Raw genomic sequence first — 26,455 nt, 5'->3', positions numbered from 1 at the left:
GTTTTATTTATGTTGATCTAATATATGATAGTCTAAAATCATTGAATAATACATCTTTGTTCTGTGGGAGGTTGGTGATATTTTTCATTTTCTGTGTTGTCACTGTTAGTTTTCTGTTCCTCCTTCATGGCTGAAACAGGTGACAAGTGATTGATCGCTTCCTGCAGAATATCCTTACTTTCACTAGGAGGAAGATTGCTAAAATAGTACTGAGGTGTCAGCTTCACGAACCTGTTGAGGAAGTAAAACAAAACAGGAGTATTTTTTTAATTGAATTTTGAAGTGTTTGGATAGCTATTTTCAGGCTTATACAAAAGAGAACATCAATACGCTGATGCATACAGTCGCAAAACTGGTGTTTAAACTCAAAAACAAAGCTGTCTGAAAGATGTAGTAGTGGTTTGTGCTTTCAGTAGGCTTGCTGGACTCTGTCTGTGCATCAGGTAATTTTGGTTCATTGTGGTTCAGTTCCCAGTACTGCAGATTGCATTAAATAGTAATTTCTCTGGATTTGAACATATTTCTTGTTCAATAAGAGTAGGAGAAGGCTTTCTTATAACCATTGGAAATAAAAAAGAGAGGACAATGAAACGCTTATTCTCCAGTACAAAGAGCTTTTTGCAGAGAAGAGGCTGTAGTCTTTTCTTGAATTCATAAACAGTTGGTATGGAATGATTTAGTTGGCTGGGTACATAAAACATGTTGAGAAAAAGATTTGCTGGAAAATAGCTTTTCTGGAAACAAAGAATTTTCCAGCTAGATTAATCTGTAAGTACACAGCAGTGTTAACTTTTCCTTTTTTTTTTTTCTTTTTTTTTTTTTTTTTCCCGTATATTTTACCTTGTAAGAAGCTTTTGCATCTTGTAAGGTGTTTTTTCAGTGGATGAACTGATAATGGTTACAGTGGCAGACATTGAGGCTCACTCTGTGCCTGAATCAGTTATGCAAGAAAGGATTTCTCGGCTGAACTAGAAGATAGCTACTTTTATGACATCAGAAAAGGAAAAGACACTAGCTGATTTGTTCTGCAAGCATTGCTCTCAATATGCACGTGCATCCTTACCCTGTTTATGACTTAAGTTTTGTTTTTGTGCTAGAGACCTGAGTGAAGAAGTGGTGTCACCATTGTTAACTTACAGATCGGGGGATATCTCAGAGACGACTCTGATGGAATTGTCTTCCGATATACTGAACTCGTGGAACAAAACCCACTCAGGAATTCTTCTGGAGTTATAATATGATGAGAAAGGATCAAGCTGGGCTACTTGTCTGTGTGCTAACATTAAGTAGTTACCTGAGCCATCTACGTCACGAGCAACCTAAAAAAAACCAAAGTGTTATCTGTTACTTAATAGAATGTACAAAACACAAAGACCCATGTTTCCCTATTATATTCAATCCAGACATTAAACTTGTTTTCAGATATTTGCATGGGGAGCACATAAACCTACTCCCAAATTTCTGTGGGAAAGCTAGGGACTGGGTACTGTGAAATGGGGTTTACTGTTAAGGAGAGTATTACCTGTGTATTTAAAAAGAAACCATCTGCAACAAATATGGACAGGCTTATACAGTAAATGTATGAACTGGGTGGTGGGCTTTGGAGGGTCTGTGTATAAACAGAGATATTCTTAAAAAATTAGAAGACTTTAAAAAACGATGTGTATGAGGCACTTGAAGTAATAACTTATCTGCAGGAGTCATTCTTGTATTTTTAGGTAGAGCACAGTGATGTACAGGAAAGCATGCTTTCAAGCAGAAATAAACCGTTAATCTTTCTTATTTATGTGCACAATTATAGTTAGAATACCTCATTTGCTTGAGATGAAGAAAGCTGTGTATTATTTATACCTAAACATTCGACAAGACAAGCGTATTCAGTGTATTTCCACACAAAAATCTTCAAAAAGGAAATAATATTTGAGAGAACACTACAAGTTAAGAGTTTTTTGAGGTGAAAAAGTTCTTCTGAGTGAAAGGCATATTGACAGCGTTCTTCTTGCAGCGAAGTATGTGGACTTCACGCTGTGATAGCTGAACACCAGAGAGAAGATTGGAATCAGCTAAAGTGTTTCTCTGATGCGGCGTAGGAAGGGGGGCTTTTACCCTTTCTGATGATCAAAAGATTTTATTACGGAACTGAAGTTCTCTGAAAGAATTCTATGTAAGCTAACAACACAGTAAGATAAAACCACGGTATTTTTCCTTACATGCATAAAGTAACCAGATAAGAGAGCTTTCTTAATGTTTAGTACATTTTCTTGTGATCCAAAGTCCGGCTCTGAAATGGGAAGTTCAATACGCTTCATAATCTCTACTAGTTCGGCTCTGATAATTTCTGCCATCCTCAGTGCAGAACAGCTTAGAAAATAATCACGACACCATTTTTCATTACTGTAGTCTGTGGAGGGAAAAACAGTATTTTGGCTTAAAGCACAGTCTTACTGATAGGTACTATTCGCAGAGATACTGCTCTGTAAAATGCTCTTTGACTGGTACAATAAATTAAACACAATTTAGAGCAAGTAGCTGTGTCAGAGCTGTCCAAAATTCTGCTATCAAGAGCCACATGGACAGCTTAGGCTCATGGATCTTGTCCATAAAGTGAGTGGACAATACCTGATATCTTCACATAATTTTATCAAATTTTAGCTATTTTTTAATCAAAATATTAGAAATCCCTTACTTGGCATGTAAAAGGTAATAGCTTCAAACAGAATGACTGGCAACTGTAGTTCCTGACTTTCTAGATTCAGGCTGGGACATAAGTTTGTAGAGCTGGTGATTGTCATAAGCTGTTTAAGGACATTTTCTCTTGGACCTCTCCAAAATTCAACATTACTGAACATGAAACAATTCTGCTGTGCTGTATTAGGAAGTGGAACTGGTGCTTTGGCATGCCTCCTGTCAGCAGAGAAGCTTCTTTCACCTGAAGAGTCCCTCAAAGTCCTTTTGTCTGCTGTACAGTCCCCTGGCTTTCATTTGGCTTCATGTAAACGGCATAAAAGTTACAACTTTCAATTTCTTCCCTTAAACCTTCCTTTTACTCTGACAACCACCTGGTAAACCTTAACAATTGCTGGGCTGCTGGGGAATCAAGTCCCTCATGTCATTTCATGTCTGAAACCTGGGTTGTGTCCTCTTATAGAAGGAAACATCTTTTTTTGTGTGTGTGTTTTTGTACAATGTCAATTCAAATGACAATTGTAAAAGTGCTAATGTTGGGTGAGTTGTGCTGTCCTAGGTCACTTCTAATTACTTAATGAACAAAAGTTTGTTAGCAAAGGCTGCTATCTTAGGTTTCTCCTCTCCCTGCAAATTAGCAATTCTAGGAAGAATTCAAAAAGGGTTCATGAACCTAATACCAACAATGACTTTTCCTTAAAAAATAAAAAAGTTACTGGGTTTATTTTGCCTGACACGGGTGCACTTACATTGGCTTGTGGAGTCTGCAGCCGCTTCCCTGAAGGCATTGAAGACATTGATAAGAGTGAAGTGGTCTCCTGCAGGGTGTGAGAATTTTCGCCAGCAAGTAAGAGCAATCTCTTCTGTTCCAGGAGGCGCATGTAAGAAGCAATTAGGAGCTTAGGAAAAAATAAATAAATAAATAAATCAAGTTTGTAGTTATTAAGATGCTCAGGTACATGCACAAACAGGGCACATCCATGAAAAAAAAAAAAAAAACAACTGTTAACAACCTTCCATAATCTAAATGTTCTGGCTACAGATTTCACATGTCCAATGCTTGGGGCCAGCTGGTTTGTGCCATAATGCTGCGTAGGAGCAGAGGGATCCACCAGGACAGGATGGTATGAGCACTTTAAGTTATGTTTATTTCATAAATTATTACATTAGAAGTGGAGAAACAAGATCACAAAGTAATTATTTGTAGGTCAACAGTTCAATATTGTTCATAATTAGAAATGTCCCCTAATTTACTTCTCTCCACTCTGTAACAAATGTGCATGAACGTAACGAGATAAGAAGGTGCATTTGGAAGGAATGTTCTGTGCATGCTCTGACAAAAGGCTGGAAGCTAACGGGGCATCTGAAGCACGGAATTGGAGTGCTACTTACAAATTTGGTACTTGTCTTTCATTGCATGCTCAAAATCAGGACTTAAGCAGCCAAAGACACTCATTTACTTGGAAAAGCAGGATGTGAACAATACAAGTTTTGCCTTTGGATTGTCCCTGTGAAGAGACTTTGAAAAAGTTGATGTGTTTCTGGCAGGTGGCCCAAGCCATGCAGTAAGACCCGAATTAGGAGTACCTGTTACCATGGCTGCAATGGTGAGCATTTCATCAACGCAGTCGAATTCACAGGAAGCCAGAATTGACTTTGACAGCTGTGGATCCAGGGGAAATTCTGACATAATGATTCCAAATTCAGAAAGGTTTCCGTCGTTATCCAGGGCCGCTAGGTAATCGAGGTCTTCCAAAGCCTGCATCAGGCTTTCAGGAGCTAACAAAAAGGAAAAATACTTCAAATTCCTGAGAATGGCTGCATATAAATGAATGTCTGAATTCTAATTGCAATATTTCTGTGTTTTTTTTTGCTATGTGAAAATGATGTAAGTCAGCTTCCATTATTTGACGACAAGTAAGAAGCAGTAGTAGTAAATGAGATGATCTGAAGGCTGAGAACATTCAGGAGGAAATTTAAGGAGGAAAATAAAGGGTAACAATTGCAAGGCTGAAAATAAGTGTTGACCACATATTCCATAAGACCCACATTCCATAAGAACAGTTTTTGTTAAAAGTCAAGACACTGCTGACTACAGTATTAAAAGCTAAAAAATTACTCAGAGTACTTATTTCTTTTGCGTGTATACTCTTTAATGACTGGTGGTTAAGTAACAACAGCTCTAAGAAGGGTGATGATAACCATGAAACCAGGGTCAGGGGAGAAGACAAGCATTTACAGGAGTTGTAGATGTCTTACCATTCTTGCAGGTATTTGGAGTATTTTCTCTTTTTTTTTTTTTTTCTCTTTACAGAGTTTCTTACGATATCGAAAGAAAAATGGGAATATAGTAAAAGAAAATGTCTCCCTAGCAAATGGCTGTACTTTCTCACTGTTCACACAAAATGAAATGTTCAATTTTGCCTTACTGTAGGTTATAACTTGCTTATAACCTGTATGAGAAGCGAGAGCAGTGAGGCAGAAAAAAATGATGAGTATAGGAAAATAATTAGGTAGGCTGAGAGACTATTTGGGGGAGAAAAAGAGAAAAATGTAGCAAATAAATGGGTGAATTTGGGCCGCATAGGGTGAGAAGGGAGCACATGTATGAGATTGCCTCTGTTTGAGTCTAACATGAGGGAGATCATGAGCTAGAATTGAATATTTAAGGTGGAAGTCTGAACAGTGACAGCAGGAGAACAAGGACCAAAGTGATGGTTTTCATATCTTCAATGTCAGATGAAGGCAAGTGGAGATCTGCCAGGAGTGTTCAGCAAAGGGTGTTGCTTCTGCATACATTGAACACCGAGCTTTCAGGCTGAAGTGCTCTTTTTCTGAAGACTGCTGGAGTATGGACACAACTTAACCAGTTTTGATCAGTGGCTTATTAAGCTTATTCTGTGAGGATGAGAGTACTTCTACAAGTCATAGGTGTGCATTCCTCATACAGAAGGGGGTGAATGAAAACAACAACCCACAAGATTTGAAGATGCAGAAAATGGCTCGTATGCATAGATACAAATATCCCCTTCTCATCAGTTATCTACATTTCATCAGTTACGTCTCAAGAGAAAAAAGATGGTATTTGCAGTAGCTCTTCTGAACCTCTCAGCTGCATGGGAATAAATAGCAAAGGGGTTTGACAAAGGTTCTCCTTTTTCATCAAGTACCCTGCTGAATTTCTCCTTTACTTTTTTTCCACTAATTTGTCTGCATCTGAGGCTGTGGAAGGCAGAATCTGTATATCTTGGCCTTGTTATTATTGACTGCTTTCCCCTTACTCCAGTTTAAGAGCTCTTTGATATTTTCCCTCTGTGTTGTAGATAACAAAACCCAGTCCCTCTGAAGTTTGTGGCAAAAAATTGCATTACAGCAGGACTTGCCCCTTCCTCAGCCAAGAATGCACTGGAAAACTGATGACTGCACTGTCAAATTTTTTCAAATTTCTGTGGGCTGCTGCCAGTTTGCATATAATTGCCCCCAAATCTCTAAATTAAAAAAAAATATTAAAAAAAAAGTGTAGGCAGGGCATGTGTTTTCTCTTGTATATTTGTTAATAGATGACTAGAAATCATTTCTTGCTTGCTTCTGAATCATGAAGATTAAAAGCAAAGAAAGCCAGTAGAGAACTGGTAGGTGACCTTTAGCCATGACACCACCCCCCGGGTGCCCGGCCTTCCCGCAGCAAAGTCTTGGGTTTGGGTTTTTTCTTCTTTGGTAATGAACTGTTTGTCTATGTCATCAGTCTGTTCTGTAATTAACTGGGTATAATGAATTAAAGAAACATGAAATGAGAAGCAAGCAAACACCTGTTTTTTTTTTTGTTTGTTTGGTTTTTTTTGTTTTTTTTTTTTGTTTTTTTTTTTTCAGTTAATAATGTACGAAGGGAAAATAATAATTCCATTTACATTTTTTTTTCTGCTTTTGCAGAACTTCTCCAGAGTGTAAATCTGTTAGTGTTAGGATTTATTCTTAAAACTGTTACTCTTCATTTTCAGAGAAATTCTCTCAGGAGTCTATAAATTTCTGTCAAAACTCTACAGTTTTAACCTGTTTAATTTAATATTAGAGTGCACATCTGTGATATGCTTGTACAACATGGTGGGTTTCTGCCTAGAGAGAACATTTATTATCAGACATACAAAGTTCAACAGGGTAAGAGGTGAACCCTTGCAAAAGCTGAAGCATTTGAAAAGAAAATACTTAAGGCATTCAAGGAAATGAAAAGTAACATCTGATGAAGAATGAGAGTCACTGATAGGAAAGAGTTATCAGTGACTGAAAATACAGGGAAATTAGAGTTGTCATTCAGACATATAGTAATTACTAGGAAATCAAGGAAAACTAATTTCCAGAAATCAACAAAGTAGTTTGTGCCATAAGTTACAAAATATATGGTTATGTGGCAGTCAATTTCAATTCCCTGATAGCATCAGTAATTTGCATTTTTATGCACTAGAGTTAGTTGCCTTGAGATTTATAAGCACAAATTACTTCCCAATTTTGCTATCAGTGTTATAAAAAAAAAAAAAAAAAAGTTTTTTAAAAAAAAAAAAGTTGACTCCTAAAGTTGTGTAGTGTTAGAAAAGATGGTAAAAGTTGATTAAGCAGGTGAAGGAACAGTAAGAAAATGAAAATTGGAATAGGGTTTTCATATATTAGTCTTCATTTTGAGGCACAAACTCAATCAATATAAAGCCATCATAAAGGCAGCAAATGCTCATTTAAGGGTTCTTTTAGATTTTATTCTTATTTTAATAGAATGTAATTATATGTAGTAAAGTCATTTAATGTAATGCATGATAAGTAAAATTAGTATAAATGCTTAAATATGGAAAGCTTTTCTTTAAAGAACCACCTGCATCATCTTATAATGATGCTAGCATCATTATTTTTAGGGCCGCTGCTGCCATGGAGGCAAACCGTGAGGCTTGGTGACTCAGCTACTGCTTTCACAGGAGCAAAGTCAAAGAGAAGCTCTCAAGACATATCCTGTACTTTCAACAAGAAGCTGTCACATCCCTGGAAGTTTGAAAGTTGTTTCCTTATCCGATATTTTCTTTCCCTTGCCTGTGTTCTTTGGCTACTTAAGGCTGGATTGCTCTAGACTTGTCTCAGGGAAGCTGGACCAGTTTTATTAATTAAACATCCTACTGGTGATGATCACACGTGGGCTTTGTAAAGCAAATGTGTAGCTAAATGTCATTGTTAGCATTGAAATTGTTTATTGAGGGTTTCAAGCTAACTTAAAATGATATTCTTAGTTTCACAGCTTTTTGCAGCTTTGACATGAACAGAGTAAGCTGTTTCTAAAGGTAGCTGCACCTTTAATCTTTTCTGTATCACATCCTACACGCCAGAAATTGAAGCCCTTACCAGGTGATAAAATAAATATGAAAGTGTTACTCTTGTTGCATAAGGACGCAAATGATTTAGTGATTTGCCCAAAGTTCTACAAAGAATGAGTATTAGAGATAGGAATGAAAGGTACATTTCATGATTATTAATAGTCCATTTAACTGGCATATCATGCTTATCTGGAGGATCTAACTTGACAGGTCCTGTGTTCTCGTCTCCTACTCAGTGAAAATTTTGAGTGTCTAAAATACCAATTTCTTGATAGATCTTCTCTTTCCACAGAAATAACTGCAGGAAAGTTAGAGCTGAAGTGGATGTCAGGGTAACTCTTAGAAAGTTGGAGCTGAAACAGATGTCAGGTGAAGGGACATTGTCTTTAAGGAGCTGATTCACTGCCTGGCAAACCACAAGTTTTTTCCAGTTTCTGTTAGACTTAACAGCATGAAGAGCTGCCAAAATAATTACTGCAGGGAGACCAGCTCTGGGGAATGGAGTTTTCTGTTATTGTATTTTTGTATGTTTGTTTGTTTGTTTTTAACATTACTGTTTGGATAACAAACTGAAGATATGGAGAAATCTAGTGCCAGGTTTTCTTTAAATTATGCAAAGATTTATTTTTTTTCTTGGTATTTGTTTCTTAGGAAAAGCTTCTGTGTGCAGATTTCATCTTGCATCTCTTTTCTTTTCCCCTGTAACTTCTGAGGCTGCATTTTTTATGAGTCTGTTACGCTCTGATGCTACCAATTCTATAGCTATTATTTTGAAATTATAGCTATAATTGATCATTAAAATTCCTTTGCCAAACTCATACTTTGTAGCCTTTCTATTCCTGCTTCTGCTGCTGCTTCACGCCTCCAAGCTGGCTGGTAATGGACCCTACTGTGCTGTTCTGCCAGCGGGGACAGCAGGATACGGGGGCTGACCTGTGTTTTCCTGACATAAACACCCTGAGTTATAACCACACTGCAGGGGTAGCAGTGACTGCCAGTCAGGTTTGTCTCTGCTTTGTGTCATCCTCAAGGCACGTAGATGACTGTGCAACATGCAGTTATCCACAGAGTATAATTTAAAGAACGTTGTATTGGTGTGAAAAAATATTTAATATAAATAATATTTAATAATTTATATGCTTTATTTTGTTACTTTTTAATGAATGACATGAGCTTAGTCTAGCTTTAACAGTACTGGGACACCCCTCCCCATTTTGGGGTACCCTCTGTGGGGCAGTGATAGCAGCTCCCTGTTGGAAGCAGTTGGCTACATGCAGCATGCTATGTGCTCCATTGTAGGGTGCCCAGACTGCAGTACAGAATGCAAAGTGTGTGGCCATATCTACACTATCAGAAAGCTTTCCGTTATGTGCTATGCAATGCTATTTAATCAATCAAATTCAGAAATTAAAACGTAAAAATATCGACAACTGAGCTTAGAGTAACAAATCTGCCATGAAATGCTCCGTTGAGCAGACCTTATGTGGCTTCTGTCTTTGACACACTCTGTTTCTAATGAAAGAACACACAAACAAATTTTGTCTCTGAAATGATTTGAAATGATACACATTTATACAACTCCTGTTACTATGGATATTCTAGAAATACCTGCTCAGTGGAGCTACAATAGCATAGCTCTTAAATGTCATGGGATCCATGGCCATCAACAAACATTTTAATCTGAAAATTGCTTATGATAATTCTGTACAAATGCAGAATCTGCAAACCGCTTTCACCTTGATTTCTTATGGAAATGTTACATGGCTTAGTCTTTATACTGATTTGCATAGTTTAAATAAGGATTTTCCAGTGATTTGCAGAGATGCATAATGTTGCGGCAATCTACGTGGAAAGAGTTCTTTTCTCCTGTTATATAACACAATAAAGATCTAGCTGATTAACTGATAAACATGTAAGGACATCACTATTATAGTGGCACAGGAATTCAAATAATGCACTTCAGAACTGCAGTGCCAAATACATTTTCATATGGCTCATGAATTCTAAAAAGGGTAACAAGTCTGCTGCATTTGCTCATCTTGATTATAGCATGAATTAAATGCAGCAGCTGTAAGCCTGACATGTTTGTTGCTCTCATAATGCAGTAATGAGTCAGAGTTAATCCAGGCTTTTATTTTTTTCTGGAAGAGCAGCAGAAAAAAAAAAACCTTGTGCATTATGTTGTTGAACAGAAATAAAATATTTTACTGATGTAATTTCTGTTTCTTTGCTTATCTACTATATGTTCACTAATCTGTGTGCAGGGAATGGGCTGTGAAAGAGTACTTTACACAATCAGAAGAAATTCTTTCCATATTATGCATCTATAAATGAATTTCTGTGTACATTTAATTTATTTTCTGTTCACCAGATCATGCTCATACATTTCTCTGACACTTCAGTGAAGTCATTTTGTTTAGGAGAAATTCACCTTTGAATAAATAAATAAATAAATAAATAAACAAACACAACCCTCCTCCTTCCATTGTAAAGAAAACTTAAGAATGTTAGCTAAACAGAAATGGTGCCTGGGTACTCCTGTAGCACATTGTTTCTGGGAGTGAACGGTGCAGGGGAACTGCAATATGTTTGCTCCCTCTGCTCAAAGGGAAATCAAGGAGGTAAAGAGCCATTAAGTAGTCAGGTTCAGGACAAACTATGCAGAGGAAAAAATAGGCTATTTCTGGTTTTAATACCTATATCCTCTGAACAGCAACTGATTTGACTAGGTCAAATGAGAGCATACTGAAATATTGCAGTGTCTTTTTGTTTTGTTTTCCAGTTGGTCTTGTACCAACTTTGGCTGAGGATGGGCAAAACGGCTTTCATTTTGAGAGCTTTGTTGCTTATCATCTCCACTCTAGGCTTGTATACCATCTTGGAGATCCCTCCTTGTCTTCTTCAGCCTTCCTCATCACTGCATGTTACAGAAGGCTTATGCAACTAAACTGAACTGCTGCAAAGATAACGAAGCTTTCTTGGGAAGCTGGGATCTCTTGCACAGGAGAGGATGCTTTCCATCTCTGGTAGCTTTCTCTTCACCTCTTTTGCAACACTCCCCTGCAATTTGCAATCCACAAAGGTTTAACTTGACCTTATGACTACTGATGAAAAAGCTACAGGTCTGTAAATGAAGTGGGCACCAGTTTAACTGGGTACCAGTTTAATTCCAGGATGTGGCTTTAATCAGTCTCAGGTTCACCTGGGTGCTGTCCTGCTGCTTTAGCCACCATGGCACTGAGTGTGCAGGTCAGGGGTTCTGAGCTCAGGTGAGGGAACTCGGGCTTCCACAGGTGGGGATTGTTGACCCAAAGCTCTCGGGAGGGTGCAGGGCCCAAAAGGAGGTCTTCAGTGCTTGAAAGCTTGACATGTTTTGCGTTTGTTGGCAGGTGCAGTGAAATAACTAAATCCCCTTACAAATACCCTTACATCAGTAGTCCTGTTTCTTTCAGACAAACGTATTTAGCACCAGGTATTTGAAGCTGTCTGTGTTCTGGCAGGGTGGCTTCTATAGCCATCTCTGGAGAGCTGCAGTAGGAATACAGCTCAAGTTTTAGTAGGAAAGCGGTTGTTTGCCCACTAAGAAGCAGAAAGCCCCAAGGCAAATAAAGTCATTGTGTGGTCTTTCCTAGGATAAACTGGGAAGAGTTTTATTACACAATTAAAGCAGTTTTTCAAATGTTTAATTTTGTGGGGCCATGAGACAGGAAAACCAGAAGTTTCTGCAGACTTTCTCATCCCATTTCAGTTAACTCCCTACAGTGTTTGTGGGATTTTTTCTTTGGTCAAGCAATGTATCTAACATTCCTCACGCTGTTTCAGTAATTCCTCAAATTTCTCAATACCTTGAGCTCACACTTTTCATCTAGTTAGCAAAAACTTTTTCATATTTAATGCCCATCCAAATAAAGCTGATGCATTCATCAAATGCCTTTACGATTTTGTACACATCAGCAAGACCCTTTCTTCAGCTGCATTATCTCAAAATACAGACAAAACTTAGAATTCGTACATCTGTGAAATCCTTAAATGCCTCTAGCATTTTGTTCTTACTGAATACCAACTCTATCTCCATTGTGCTTTTAAATCCAAAAATGCTGAATGCTTTTTCTAGTGTAACATTACTAATTCATTCTACAGTTCAAGAACAGCTTTCTTCATATGCAGTAAAGGCACTAATATATTTTAGATTTTTATTTCTATTTTATTTTTAGTAAAATTCTTTCTAAACTTTAGTGGAAACCAACTCTGTTCCATAACCATTCTCCATGAAGGTTTCCTGGATTCAGCACAGGAGGTGACACTCACAAGGCCAAAATACTTGCTGATTCTCATCAATCTTCAACTAGTTACTGCTCAGGAGGGCAATGGTGTTTTTTGTTTGGTTGTTTGTTTTCAACATTTCAGTTAGGTATGCTTTTGCAAAGCAGATAGACAAGGGAAAAGCAGAATAAATTTCACTTAAAATTCCACTTGGAATGTAGCACAACACCCAACAGTGGGAATTAAACTTTGTCACTGATTGTTACGGTGCACAGGATGTGAAGGACAAGTGTTTGTTCTAATTCCATGCATGTGTAGAGGGAAAAGGAGGACAATAATGAAAGGTCTTCTTATTTGCACTGGAAAATGATCATAAATGAAACTAGCAACATGATCTCCAAAACAATTATATCCGTGGTATTTCCCTCACTGTAATTAGCTTCAAATCAACAGCATTTTGAGGTAGGTCAGAACAGAAGAGAATATTCTTTTGTAGAAAAAGCCCCCAAATATGAAGTCAGCAAAATAAAAAATAATAGTAGTAATATAAAACAACCACTTTCTCTTAACTCAAAATTCAGAGTATTTCCTGCCTAATATTGAAAGTTTATTTGGGTTTATTTTATAAATAATATTGTCCTTAAGCAACAGCTTATGGTAAATTTGAGGTTGGAGACGCTGGAGGATAAGAAGAGAGCTGAATTCCTCTAAATGTATCTCCAAGGTAACAATAGTAGTTTATTTGGGTTGTAAACTTTTGATTAAAGGAATATATTTTGTTAGGTATCTGTACGATGCCTTGTACAATGGGACACAAATTTTCTTTGTGAGCTCCAGGAAAATAATATGAAACCTAGATGAGAAGATATCTGAAATATTGATTTTTTTATTTTATTTTTTATTTTTTAATTCCAATTCCATTCAGATGCTTGATGGTCTTTTTCAGAGCAAATGGTTCATATCGGGTACCATTTTTCTAAGTGCAACTATTGCACTATGAACTGTTGTTCTAGTAGGTAAGTGCTAAAAACAGTGGCAATGAGATTACAAGTACTTCAGTAAAAAGAGTACTGTGAATAACAGGGCAAAATTAATCTTTAAATAACCACAAAAGTAATATAAACTATATGGAAAATTGGTGCATGATCATTACCTGGCCTACTTAAGAAGTCGCAGTGTCCTAAGCCTGCTATATCCATCCTCTTCAGGAAGAGAACCATGCTAGTCAGATTTGATTCCTGTATTTTGGCTGGTAAATCTGGTTTCATTTCTTTGTGTGTAAATTCTTCAGGATACAAGCAGAAGAGTTTTCCTGGAAGAGTTTTCAGGAAAATTACTTTGTTTGCATTGTCACATTGATCCTATTAATAATTTAAGCTGATGGGTTTGCATTTTGAGCTAATAATTCTACCTGATGAAGACATGCCCAGAATTTGTTTATGCATCTCTTCTTGGCTTTTGCTGATTGGCTGCGTTATAACAGAGTCTGCTCTGATTCTAGGATTGTACACCTTTAAATAAAAGAGATATTAAACATCAGATAAGTAAGTGAAGACTACAAAAATATTGCTCTGTACTGCATTTTTGTCTAGGTTATCGAATCCAGTGTGTACTAACAGTTTCATTTCTTTTTATACCGTATATTTCACCAGCTAGGGAATGAAAACAGTCAACACTTTGATAAATTGGCAGATGCTTAAGTTTTGCAATAGCTCTGTAAGTATTCTCTAAGATGGATGTCTTTTTCTGAAGAAATGTAACATACTAAAGCACAAAAAAATGCAACTATGGTATCACTAATAAAAGCATGAAAAAAGTTTATTTCTTTCAATGACAGAATCCCAACACTGCCTGATAAAATTCTGTTCCATAACTCCAGATTTTTGTCTTAATTCTGAAATCTGTCAGTTCAGCACAGGACACAAGGACTGTAATGAGGATTTACAAGGTCCCCTTGTATTTATTTTTCCTTAATTTTACATTTATTTTGTTAGAATAAGGAGCTGATTTACTCACTTTTCCAACCACCAGGTGATGTCCATAAGTTTCTGTACAATACAGCAAGAGCTGGGTAAGGCATTTTTCTAGTCAAGTCATCTGATTCAACCTTGTCTACTTTAAGCAAGATTTCAATCAAAAGATAAAATGTGCTTCAGTGCAAGAGACAAATTTATTTTCCACTGAGTAAATTCATTATATATCCCAACTGCAAGACTTATGTGGGATTTCCTTCTGCACAAACTTTTGCCTACATTGAACTGACTTCCAGCCATATGGATTGAATGTAAGTTTGATTTGCTGAGGAATGAATACTAGAGGACTGAGCTTCAGCTGTTATGACAAAGTAATTGAATTAAAGGGTAGAAACTGTGTAATTGATAAAGGTGATTTGACAGCCATCAGGACTGCGTTGAAACTGATTTGTTCCCATCACTTCATATTTTAGATTCACAGAAATCTGGAAGCACTGACTTCTACTTTAGGCTTCAAATTAAAGTGGAATTGAGATTCATCTCCATCCAACTGAAAATGGAAGTGAAATTCATTTCAGTCATCCACCTGAAACAACAACTGTAGTTCAGAAATAACTGGGTTATGCATAGTCTAATTGAAAACTGTATTTAGACTTTTGTTCCTCCCACACAAAAGTATGAACATTTTTTTCCTTGACTTGAGGCTGAGTTATTTTATAACCCCCAAATGAGAACCCTTAAAAATGCCAGTTTTAGACACTTTTTATTGTAATGAAAATGAGAGGTAGTGTTAGTTCTCAGCCTTTTGCCTGAACTAACCCATAAGGCTAATAAGCATTAGTCATCTCTGTTTGAAAAGTTTAGGAACACTTAATTTCAATTTGGGTGATTCAATAGCAGATTATGTACAGAACCTCTGATATTGTTCCTTTTGACTATTTTGTCTAGCAGAACATATAGGGCAGCTATAAAACCTGTAGTAGTGCAGCTTTCCAGCTCATGCAGTGACTTGTTCCTACAGTCACTCATTCATTAGGACTTCACATCATTTTTTAAATAAATTTAATAAACGAAATAAGATCTAGTTTTGCAGCTGCAGTAGTTCTTCCAAGGATGGCATGCAAAACAAGAACCAAGGACATAGAATGAACTGTAAAAGGTCTTAATTAAATAAATTGCAATGTTTTGAGCTACTTGGATGGAAGTACATATGCAGAAGCAGCTCCAAAAAGAAGTGGTTTCCTGTCTGAGACCCCTTCTGTGTTACCTGATTTGTGGCACTACACTGCTTACACAGGAATTAAGGAAACAAGGAATGAGGTTAATCTACTAAACCAGGTAAAATGCCAGCAGGTAGCCAAGAACAAATTGTATATTGCTCTGTCTTTAAGAAACTGAAGACATATCAATGTCTTTGAAAGTTATTTACATGTTGGTAATTGGAATGTTAAAAATGTTATACAATCTGATTTATGAAAGAATTGAAATATACATATATCTAGAAACCATTTGTACCAATTATACCTTTCCTTTTTCTGCACTCTGAAAAAAAAAAAAAAATATCTATGCATTTTTCATTTTTGGCATCCTGATTTTGGTTATCTTTACTAACCTTTCTTCTTTCAACACCAACATCAATGACAAAGGTTACATTTTTAATCCAAATCAAAGATTCTCCAAAGCTTGTGGTGAGCAACACTTTTCTTCTGTATTTTTTGTAGCATTTCTGCTTGTCTTGATTTGGTTTGTGAATTAAGTCTCTTTTTGTGGGATATAAGGGAACTGGGATGAGTTCTCCAAGGTCAGGATTTAAATTAGCCTGTTCCTGTCTGATAATTTGGTAGGCTTTTTCAATTTCCTGTAATCAGGAGAAAGATTATTTTCTTATCATCAATATGAAAAACAAATATCAATATTTAAAACATTTTTAATCTAAAATGAACTTTAACCATGTATCAAACTATAACAACATTTAAAACTGACTGAATGATCATTATGAGACAAAAACAAAATGGAATAGAAGTATATATGAGAATTTAACAAATGTCTCCACTAAATGTAGACCATGGAAAATCTGGGCTGTTTTTTGAAATGTCTTTTTCTCCTGTGCAATTTCCTAAACAGTTCTCTCCAGCTTTAATCTTATCCAAACCCACCTCCAGGGGAAGACAGATGTGCATAAATATAGTACAGGAACATCAAGAATGAGAAATTATGAAATGGCCTCTAACCTTTATGTATATAGAACATGTAGGATGCATCCACATCTGTGATTTAGTTCTGAAAAAAGGTTATTTTGCTGCAAATTTGTCATGTGTGCAGGCCTGGGAATGCTGTAACAGATACTCAGGTGAGCTGTTGGTGAGGTTTATTATATAAAACTTATATAAGTTTTTATTGTGTTTTCTTAGTTAATAATAAATTTTGTGAAGACTAATAAAGTCGATAAAATGCGCCTAAGGTACATTAACGGAGCACCACCTTTAAAAACAGTCACAAATTCAGAGGTCAAAAACAAATTTAAATTTTTTTTTTTGGTTTTGGTTTTGTCTTTTCTAAAAATAGAGTTTACTTTGTGCATGACTTTTAAAAGGCATAGACTCACTCAGTTTTGAAGTGTTGCTTGCTTTTTTTTTTTTTTATTAAAAAAATTATTAATTTATTATATTTTTCAAAATTGAAAAAACACATTGAGCTCCTCTTTGAGAGTGCTACTACATTCGAAGCAGTGACAGTTACAATATCCCATAAAAAAAAAATCTTATAAAAGTATGGCAATGACATCTAATAGCAAGACTGGCACCAAGACAACATCAAAAATGTTAATGCTCTTGGTTCATTCATGTTTTTGTTCAGTAGAAAAGATAGTTGAGTGCTAGCAAACAGCGAGCCATTAGCAAGCTGAAACTTTAAATCACAGTTAAGCAAGAACACATGGGATGTGAATTGTGGGGTAGCGATTCATAACAAGAATTTTGTTCATCATGAGAGAGAAAACTAAGTCATCTCTTCTCAGCAATAAGTGAATTATTATTTTAGTATTGTGTGGGGCTTGCCTATCAGAAGTGTTTTTAACAGAAATAAAACTTTGTTCCCAGAACTTCCAAACAGAAAGACTGTGTTTTCTCTCTAACATTATGTATTGTAATCATAGGAACTGATACAGGGAATTCATTAATGTTTGCAAAATTTGTGTCTAAGAAGCTTATAACAGATTATTAGCACCATTAAAAATGTTACATATCCATCCCCCTTTTTTTTTACAATGAATAACAATACAATCAAAAGAAAAATAGAAAACCAAAAACCCTTGGGTAGTTCAAAGTGATTTATCTTTGCCTGTGAAAAGTCATTATTTCACAAATCTGGAGCTATGAAAGTTAATTTGTTGTTCTAAAGCAGATTTGATCGTACAAAGTAGAAGGATGAAGACCACTATCAGGAAATTAAAAATAATAATATTTTAAAATAAATTCATAATTAATAATTAAGTTTAAAAATATTTATTTGAATACAGGCACATTGATAGGCACATTGGTTTGATGGGTATAAAGTTTTACGATTTTTTTTTTTTTTTTTTTTTTTTCTGAGAAGGACCTAATTATGCAATCCTGACAGCAATGAATTTAGAATATCACTTCAGGGATTCAGAGATGTCACTGTTTAGAACAGCTAAATCCATACGGATTCCTGAATTATCTGCAGCACCTCTGGAGTGACATTTGCCTCCTGCTGCTGTGTACACAAATGGTTGGGAAGTTTGCAACTGTAAAAGAGAATGCAAATGGAAAGACCTTGTAGGCACGTTTATGGTAAAAACATTCATGTGAAGGAGGATGTTTATGCGAATTGGACGTGTCCATTCCTGCCAAAAAGAGATAAAATAAAGTGTGATAACGCATTGTAACCTAGATGTAGGGCTTAACTCCCTACATCTGTGACTCCTGTCCCTATATGCCACCTTTGCTATTTTTTACATCACACAGGATGGCTTTTCTTCAAACCTACAAAAAATTGATAGATTCTTAGTTTGCACTATATGCATAATAATGGAACCATAGGGCCATTTGAGTTAAGACCCGTAAGATCACATCCAACCACTACCTAATCCTACCAAATCCACCACTAAACCATGGCCACATGTCTCTTAAATACCTCCAGGGATGGGGACTCTACCACTTCCTTGGGCAGATAATGCAGCATTATATATACAAAAACACCTTTGCAGAAAACAACAACAACAACAACAACAACAAAACTGAAATGAAGCTGTTGGCAATGTCCAACATCTTAAATTTTGGCACCAAGATATTTATAGGTCATATAAAAACACAGATGTAATTTTTTTCTTAGTTAAAATCAGAAATCCTAGAATGAATTAATAACTTACTTGTTCACATGCCAGGAAGATCACAATGTCACCCTTCTCTTTTGAGTGGTGTATCTCAAAGAGCAGTCTCAGTGCAGACAGAAAATGGTTTTCCTGAATGCTGCAGGAATATACAACCTCTGCGTGGTGTTTGCTTTCCACTCTTATGAAGGGGACGCTGCCACAGTAATTCTGCAGTTTGATGGACATGTGAGGTGCAGTGAGTATTACTAGCCTCAGTTCTGGTCTTGATATCAAGACATCTTTGAGAATGCCAAGTAACACATCAGTTGGAACAGTTCTCTCATGCATGTCATCCAGGATGATGACTCCATAGGAGTTCAGAAGAGGAGCAGACATCATTTCCCTTTGTAGCATATCATCTGTACAGTATCTGCATCATGCAAACAGAAAACTGCACAAAGTTTCTTGGAATATTCAGGTTTTACTCTAAGAAATTAATTCAAGGTCTTGGGGACAGCTTTGTTCTTTCTGTTCTACTAAGATTTGATAAGAATGAATACTGCCTATTTTGTAGATGGTATCACTGTCTCAGCTTCCTCTTTAAATCCCTTCTAAGTGGCTAAAAACTCAATGAAAGTCAATAATGCTAAATGAAACTACAGTTGAAAAGATGCTCTAGGCAAAAGAAGAAATAATTCTGCCCTAAAATCATAACTTATATTGCTTTTCACCTTCCAAACTATCTAAGCATATTGCATGCAATAACTAATCCTTGAGCTATGAACTAATGTTTTCAGATAAGGAAATGAAGGCGTACAGACACACTTGAGGCACTGCTAGAACCAAGACGAGAGATTAATTCATATTGTAAGGCCTTTCCCACTTTTTTCCTATTATTCCTGCTACTCAAAATTTTTACAAAGCATATTATTTTGTGCTGTGTTGCTCAGTAGGACTTTAAATTTTCTTGAACCAGGTTTCAATATGTGTAAGGATAGGACTCATCTCCCTTTCACATCAGGTGCAGATGATACACAGCATACTGCAGGGTGAGGGGTAAGCATCTCTTCATGAAAGAGAAAGGACACACAAAAGGAAAAGCAGTTGAACTTGATTTTTAGAAGTGGTGAGTACCCTCGCCTGCATTGGAAATCAGGGGGAGCTCATGTGGCTGGGTAAAAGGCTCAAAGTTTATAGTCATTTATTAATATGCCATATTAAATAACCTGAGAAAACAAATTGAGCTTTCATAGTGGCTCATAATCTGGATCCTTGTGTTGCTGCTGTTATTTATCTGTATCTGACATTTTATGTACATTTCTTATCCCTTAAAAATCTTCCACAGTGCTTTTCTCATTACTGAATTTTCCTTTTCAATTAGAGAGAATTTTGATTGCTTTTAAATTCTGGCTTTGCTTTCTTTTATGGCTACAAACACTCCTGTACTGGAACACAGAGAAAGAAACAGTAGAAGGATACGGAGTTTACTGAGATGGTTAATGAATTTTTGTGCAGATGCTAACATTACATCATTTAAATCCCTACTGCAATTAAATACAAAATACCTCTTTCAGGCATTTTACAGTTTGCTGGCTAATCGCAAAATCTCCAGCAGTTACATTTTAAAATACTAGAAGCAACTTTACAAAGCAGTGTTTTTTGTTTTGATTTTCCCCAAGCTGGATACAAAATCCTTTTGCCACAAAATCACTGTTCACATGCAGTTGTTGGTTGTCCATCCTGTTGTGTTAGTGCAACGGGGCTGTGAAGAGCTAAGGACTGGGCTGCTGCCCTCTGCGAGCCTTTGCAGCATCCTCGCAAAGAACTGTAAGGCACGCACTAGCCTGAAGGGATAAAACACCAAATGCACAAACCTCAGGATGGTTTCTGTTGAACAGCAGCTTTCAAATGGGATGAAGTACCCCACTTCATGGCCGAGGCTGACATCCATCTCATCAGCTGCACGCAGGGCCAGCCAGACGGCTGTCTGCTTGTGCACCTGGGTACACACCACCACGCCATGCCGGTAGCTGGCGGACAGGCAGTACTCAGCACACCACTGGGGGATCTGTGAGCGAACAAGAAAATGGGCATCTTCAGTGCCTAACATGTTTAACAGAGGCTGTCATGCAAAAGGAGAATCACAGAATTGTAGGGGTTGGAAGGGACCTCCAGAGATCATCGAGTCTTATCCCCTGCCAAAGCAGGTTCCTTAGAACAGGTTGCCCAGGTAGGCATCCAGACAGGCCTTGAATATCTCCAGAGAAGGAGACTCCACAACCTCTCTGGGCAGCCTGTCCCAGTGCTCCATCACCCTCACTGTGAAGAATTTCTTTCGCATGTTGGTGCGGAACTGCCTGGGCTCCATTTTGTGGCCATTGCCCCTTGTCCTGTCCCCACAAACCACTGAAAAGAGGTTGGCCAAATCCCTCTGTCTCCCACACTTCAGATATTTATACACATTGATGAGATCCCCTCTCAGTCCTCCTTCTCAAGGCTGAACAAAGCCAGGTCTCTCAGCCTTTCCTCATAAGGAAGCTGCTCCAGGCCCTGTATTAAGTTTGTGGCCCTCCACTGGACTCTTTTCAGGAGATCCCTGTCTTTTTTGTACCGAGGAGCCCAGAACTGGACACAGTACTCCAGGTGAGGCCTGAAGTACTCTGAGAAGACTGTGGAAGAACTGAATCGACCTGAGCACCCAGTGCTTACTCTCTGCCCAACTAAGGGCAGATGAGCACAGAAAATATCCACCAGTTAAATGTCAAGAGCCTGAATCTCTTAAATGGTCAAGAGTTGGAGTGACATGGGCTGAAAGGTCCATCTGGGAGTTTCTCAACTGGACTTGGAATAGTTTGAATATATTGCTGAGGAGAAAATATATTGCATCTGGGAGCAGGTAGCATGGACAGTGTCACTGTGAGCATCTGCTGGCAGGGGCTTCTAGCTGGCTTAGCAGCAACCCAGCCACTGAATGCTGTATTCAGGTGCTTGGTGTGAGGAATGTGTCCCAGGAGAAAGAGGATTTCAAACTGATAAATGCCTGAATAAATAAATAAATACAACTGCAGATTAATTGCTCTGCAAACAAGGTACCTGAAGCTGAACTGTTCCAGAAAGTTATGCAGTAGCTCTCTAGCTTATATATTTACTGTAGAAAATCAATACTGGAAAATACTAAATCAGTGTGTTATTGCTATAAGAATGTACAATTCCATTGTAAATATTATTTCAGTGAAAATATTAGTTCTCAAATCCCTTGCTTTACTTAATATATGTAAACTAGGTGTGACAACATCAGCCAGATATAATTTATTTCTGTATAGTTATTTGTGTTTATAAAAATGGTTAAACAGCCAGTAATGTATTACATCTTGTTAAACCTGTTTTAGGACAATTGAAAGAGCTGAAGGTTGTTAATAAGTAGTTTATTATTATACAAAATTTCTTTTATATAAATCACAGTCAATTACAGGGGGTGAAGACTTCCCACTCCAAGAAATATTCCAGGCCCCAGGTGCTGTTTGCATTTTTTATGGAAAGATGGGAATTCTTAGTTGAAGGATAATGTTTCTAGTTCCATATGTGATCTCTAGCAGTGTCCAGCATCAGTCTCTGACAAGTATGAGAAGCCCTGTAACAGTAAGCTATCCTATAGCTTTACATGCAGGAAAGTTTCCTCCTAATTCCCAGTCATAAACACTCATACTGTGGCTGATAATATCTGCTTGACAATTCTCTGCTTATTGGAGTAACAGACTTAGGTTGTTATATACATTATTATAACAGTAGAATTTAATAGCCCTATTAGATATGTATATGCTTGGAATCAACTGAGATCTTGGTTTCAGTGATGCATTTCCCATTAATTCTGTAAATCATGTGTTCTTGAAAAACCATTTGCTCTTAGCTGGAGTGAGAGAAAGACTATGGCTTCTCCCTGAGAAACAGCCCCACTGATTTCAGTCCTTCATTCCCTGAGAACTTCTCCACCTTCTTTTATGACCTGCCTGCAAATCCACTGTATTTCTTTCCTGATATAACATTAATCAGATCAAAACCATGCTTTCCAAGTAAGGATATGAGCTGAATCCAACAGAGGTACTGCAGAGTTTACCATTTCCACTTGCTGTTCGATGTGATGATGGACAAAAAGGATAAAATGACAAGTTTAGTCAATACAAGGGAGGAGATGATAAAATTTTCCAGCTGAGCAAAATAGCAGCCAGCAAAATGCCAAAGGAATGATTTACTGATAAAATACTAAAGCAACTTGAAATAAGTCCTAGACTATTTTAGACTTTGCCTTGGACTCTCTGAAGACAGTGGAAATGCACCTGTAACATCAGTATGGAAGGATTGTGTCTGACATGTTTTGTAACGGGTTTTAAAGTATATAGTTGGTAGGTTTTCAAGTTGAGATGTGATGTTATCATATAGGAAAAAAACAAAAATTTGCAGTACATGTACTGATAGATACAAGAATATTTTATACAACATTTTTCTCCCTCTCTCTATATTTGGTTCTGAATTTTAAGATACAGTAGTTAATGCACATGTTTCTCAGCCAGTATTTAGAAAGGGTTTGAAATTTTAAAATTTAGTATTTAGAATGTAAAAAGTTGTAGCTTGAGATTGTTGCTAGTTGTTTTATGACACTGTGGTAGACAATCACAGGCTGAAAATTACTATTACTCAGTGCACAGCTTACCCCGAAGCCTCAAAAACACCATCAACTATGTAAAAATGGCTTTTATGGAGAAACATAAAGTAAGTGTCAATTGCCTCTAAGTATTTGCAGAAACTTATTCAAATGTGTATTTTTATATACATTTTACATCTGTATTTGCCTGATTTTTCTGTCACCTTTTTTACTTTACTCTCTCTGGCCTTAACACCTCAGATTATGATAGATGGCTGCACATCTGTTTTACACACAGAATTGCTGGACACCAGCACAGCTGTGTGCCTGCACTGCAGCTGAACTCTTCCAAACTGGATGCTGTTTTATTTTATATTACAATGCCATACAGCACTCAGTGTAGCAACAGCCCACTACTAACCAAAACCAGACACCAGGATAACATAAATCTGGATATTGATGCATCTAGTATAGGTGAACAGTAAAGTGAACATTTTTTTTTTTCTATTTTAAAAACTTGTGCAAGTAGTAACATATGAATAGTATCTCTGAGAAGTGTACAATAATAAGTGTTCTAAAAATAAGAAAAGCTCAACAAAGTATTTTCTAATACTCACCTGTGAGCTCTTGCCAGTCTTAGCATCTCCTGACACAATCACAATTTGATTATGAAGCAAACTTTCCATAAAAGTATATTTCACTTTCCATACTGGAAGTTCTTGTCTTTCTTTCATAAGCTTATAATAACGGGAAGAGTAAGGCAAGCCATCAAAAGGATTAAGCTGTAAATCATCTCCAAACTCTAGTATTTCCTCTTCATCAGCATCACTGCAGTCAAGCAGTTCTGAAAAGCTGTGGATCTCTGGAGAAAATGTTAAAAACTCCATTTTTCTTACATATACTACATCCAGCAAAAGCACATTAAGGATGATGGAGGGAGCCCTTTGTACCGGTAGGTCACACAGGCCCTGTAAGCCTGAGGAAATCCATTCCTGCTTGCTTCAGGATTAGTATTTCTGCTGAAAAGTTGGGCTGACGTTCAGTCGTGGGGTGCAGCTGCCTGCTTTGTTCTCAGATCGTCCCACTCCAACTCACTTAATAACCCAAATGAGCCTCAAGATAATACATTTTAAAGTTGGTCCAAGTTTCAAAATACCGGTGACTGCACCAAAAGACGTCTAGCAGTAGCAGTTTTTGCACTTAAAAAAAAAAAAAGCCAGACGACAAGTAACAGCCAGCGTGTTTGCTGGTGCTCCTGCCTGCTGCTGCTTGGCTGGACTGGAGAATAAATGGGACAGAGAGCGCTGAGCCTGACCTCTGTGGCTCCTGCCTGTGCCCAGTGGCTGTGAATAGGAGCCGCGGGGTGGTTATTGTCCCCGTGGGACAGTCATGTGTGCAGCTAATCCCAGCACAATGGGCCTCACCCCTGGGCGCAGGGGCCGGGAGCGGGCTGACGCATGGAAACTGGTGCTGGAAAGCATCTGCCAGGAGCAGCCAGCGGTTTGATGTTATACGCAGAGTTTTAGAGAGTAGTAACATGTCTTTTTATGTAGTCTGTGTATTAACTCTTCTTGGAAGTCCTTTATCAATCTTTGCTGTAATTAAAAATCTAGAATAGTCTCAATACATTAAAAAAAAAGCAGAGCGATGCCAATTCTAATCCTTCAAGAGCACCAGAAGTGGTCTTCAAAGAGGAGGGAAGCACTGATGTAAAGTAACTCCAACTGTTAGGGCTCATAAGTAGCAAAATAGAGCCTCCTAATCTTGACTGATCTGTACTGTAACACAAATATTAAATAACATTTTTTATTTCAGTTCCAGAGGCAAGTCTTTTGTTGAACAATGATACTGATAATGTCTTGACAAACAGACCATGAGCACAATGCTGATGTGCTTTTTCTGTGTCAAGGTTTTTCTGTATTAAGTAATATAATAAAAGTTATTGCCTCTTACAGATTTTTCTTGTTTCATAAGCTTGGACCATATGGGCTGCAAGGCCGCTAATGCATTCTTTGACGACAGCAGCATAGAAAACCAACACAGAGAAGTAGGAGAAAATCTTTTGTTCAGCAGCCTGAATATCTCAATCCAAACGAGATAAGTTTAATTATATGCTGCTCACAAAACAGGCTGATTATTGGCACTTAGTGTGCCTGGCAGCAAAGACTGCCCAGTTTGAGGGCCAAAACCAAATGTGATCTGCGGGAGCATCTCTGAAAAGCAGAAGGACCAGGTGATTGATCAGTGCTACAAAACAGGCTTTGGACAAACCATCCGTGGGGACACACCTGATTGATCATGATGTCTGTGAAGGTGACAGGAATCTGGTTTTCATGCTCAGTGACACTGAATTAGGTCACGTTCAGCTGAGGCTGGAAGCCACTTTTCCTGTTGTGACCTTAGTGGATCCCTTGCTACCTGATGATGTATCTGGCTTTCTATTACATCCTTCTTTGTTTAATTTCACAAAGTTGTTGCAAACTTGTTATCACTACCTCTCTCAAATGTGGTTGAAATAAGTCAATAATGCCTGAGGGCACTAACAGAGCACAATCCTACAAAGGTTGTGTTTCCTCAAAAGCCAGCATAAAATGACATGAAGTAAAGATTGCTATTGCTATTTTCCTGCATTTTGCTTGTTTTTCATATGCAATAGCAGTAGTATATGCTCTCTAATTTCTTCAGCTACAGTATAGACTTATTGTCTTCAAAACATAAGCAATATTTTCTGGTTCACTGAACAAATCTCTATTTCTGATCATAGCTCAACATTTTTTTTTGTTCTTACTTTTTTTGTACCTATGATAGAAAAAAACAAATTTAAGCAAGTTACCAAATCAAGAAGAACTTTTACTATTTGAAAACCAAGTAATATGAAACAAACATTTCTTTCATGATATTGAATGTTATAACAGGACAAGTTTCTAACCATTCTAAATTATTTATCTGTGCAGAAATGGGCCATGTACAAGTTTTGTCCTGATCTGCAGCCAGGTATCCAATGGAGCACTTTGAGCCTCTCCTGGGCACACCAGCCCAACAGCTCTCTGCAGCCAGCTTCCCTGGCAAACGAGGAGACTAATGAATGCAGCCAAGGGCTGGGCTAGGAGCATGATTGAGTATTGCCTTTGCAAATTAAGACATCCAAGCAATTCTTGTTGCTGCTCAATATGCCCCATTGCTGCAACTCTGCCCTTTTCTTCCAGAGTATTGG

General features: G+C 37.4%; 1 protein-coding gene across 1 annotated transcript; it reads right to left on the bottom strand.

Annotated features, from left to right (window-relative positions):
• Nucleotides 1–34: 34 nt before the first annotated feature.
• Nucleotides 35–24,128, bottom strand: DHX32 (DEAH-box helicase 32 (putative); the record flags this gene model as incomplete). The annotated part of the gene is made up of 11 exons (XM_082764324.1): nt 35–231; nt 1,138–1,319; nt 2,211–2,401; nt 3,435–3,584; nt 4,273–4,464; nt 13,450–13,608; nt 13,708–13,807; nt 15,882–16,127; nt 18,660–19,032; nt 20,477–20,670; nt 23,859–24,128. The coding sequence occupies 11 exons, from the start codon at nt 24,126–24,128 to the stop codon at nt 39–41; spliced, it is 2,250 nt and encodes a 749-aa protein (XP_082620450.1). The 3' UTR covers nt 35–38.
• Between the last annotated feature and the right edge of the window lie 2,327 nt (nt 24,129–26,455).

This window comes from Aythya marila (assembly GCF_965140915.1).
Source record: "Aythya marila genome assembly, chromosome: 7".
Lineage (NCBI taxonomy): Eukaryota > Metazoa > Chordata > Aves > Anseriformes > Anatidae > Aythya > Aythya marila.
This window is presented reverse-complemented; position numbering and strand designations above follow the sequence as displayed.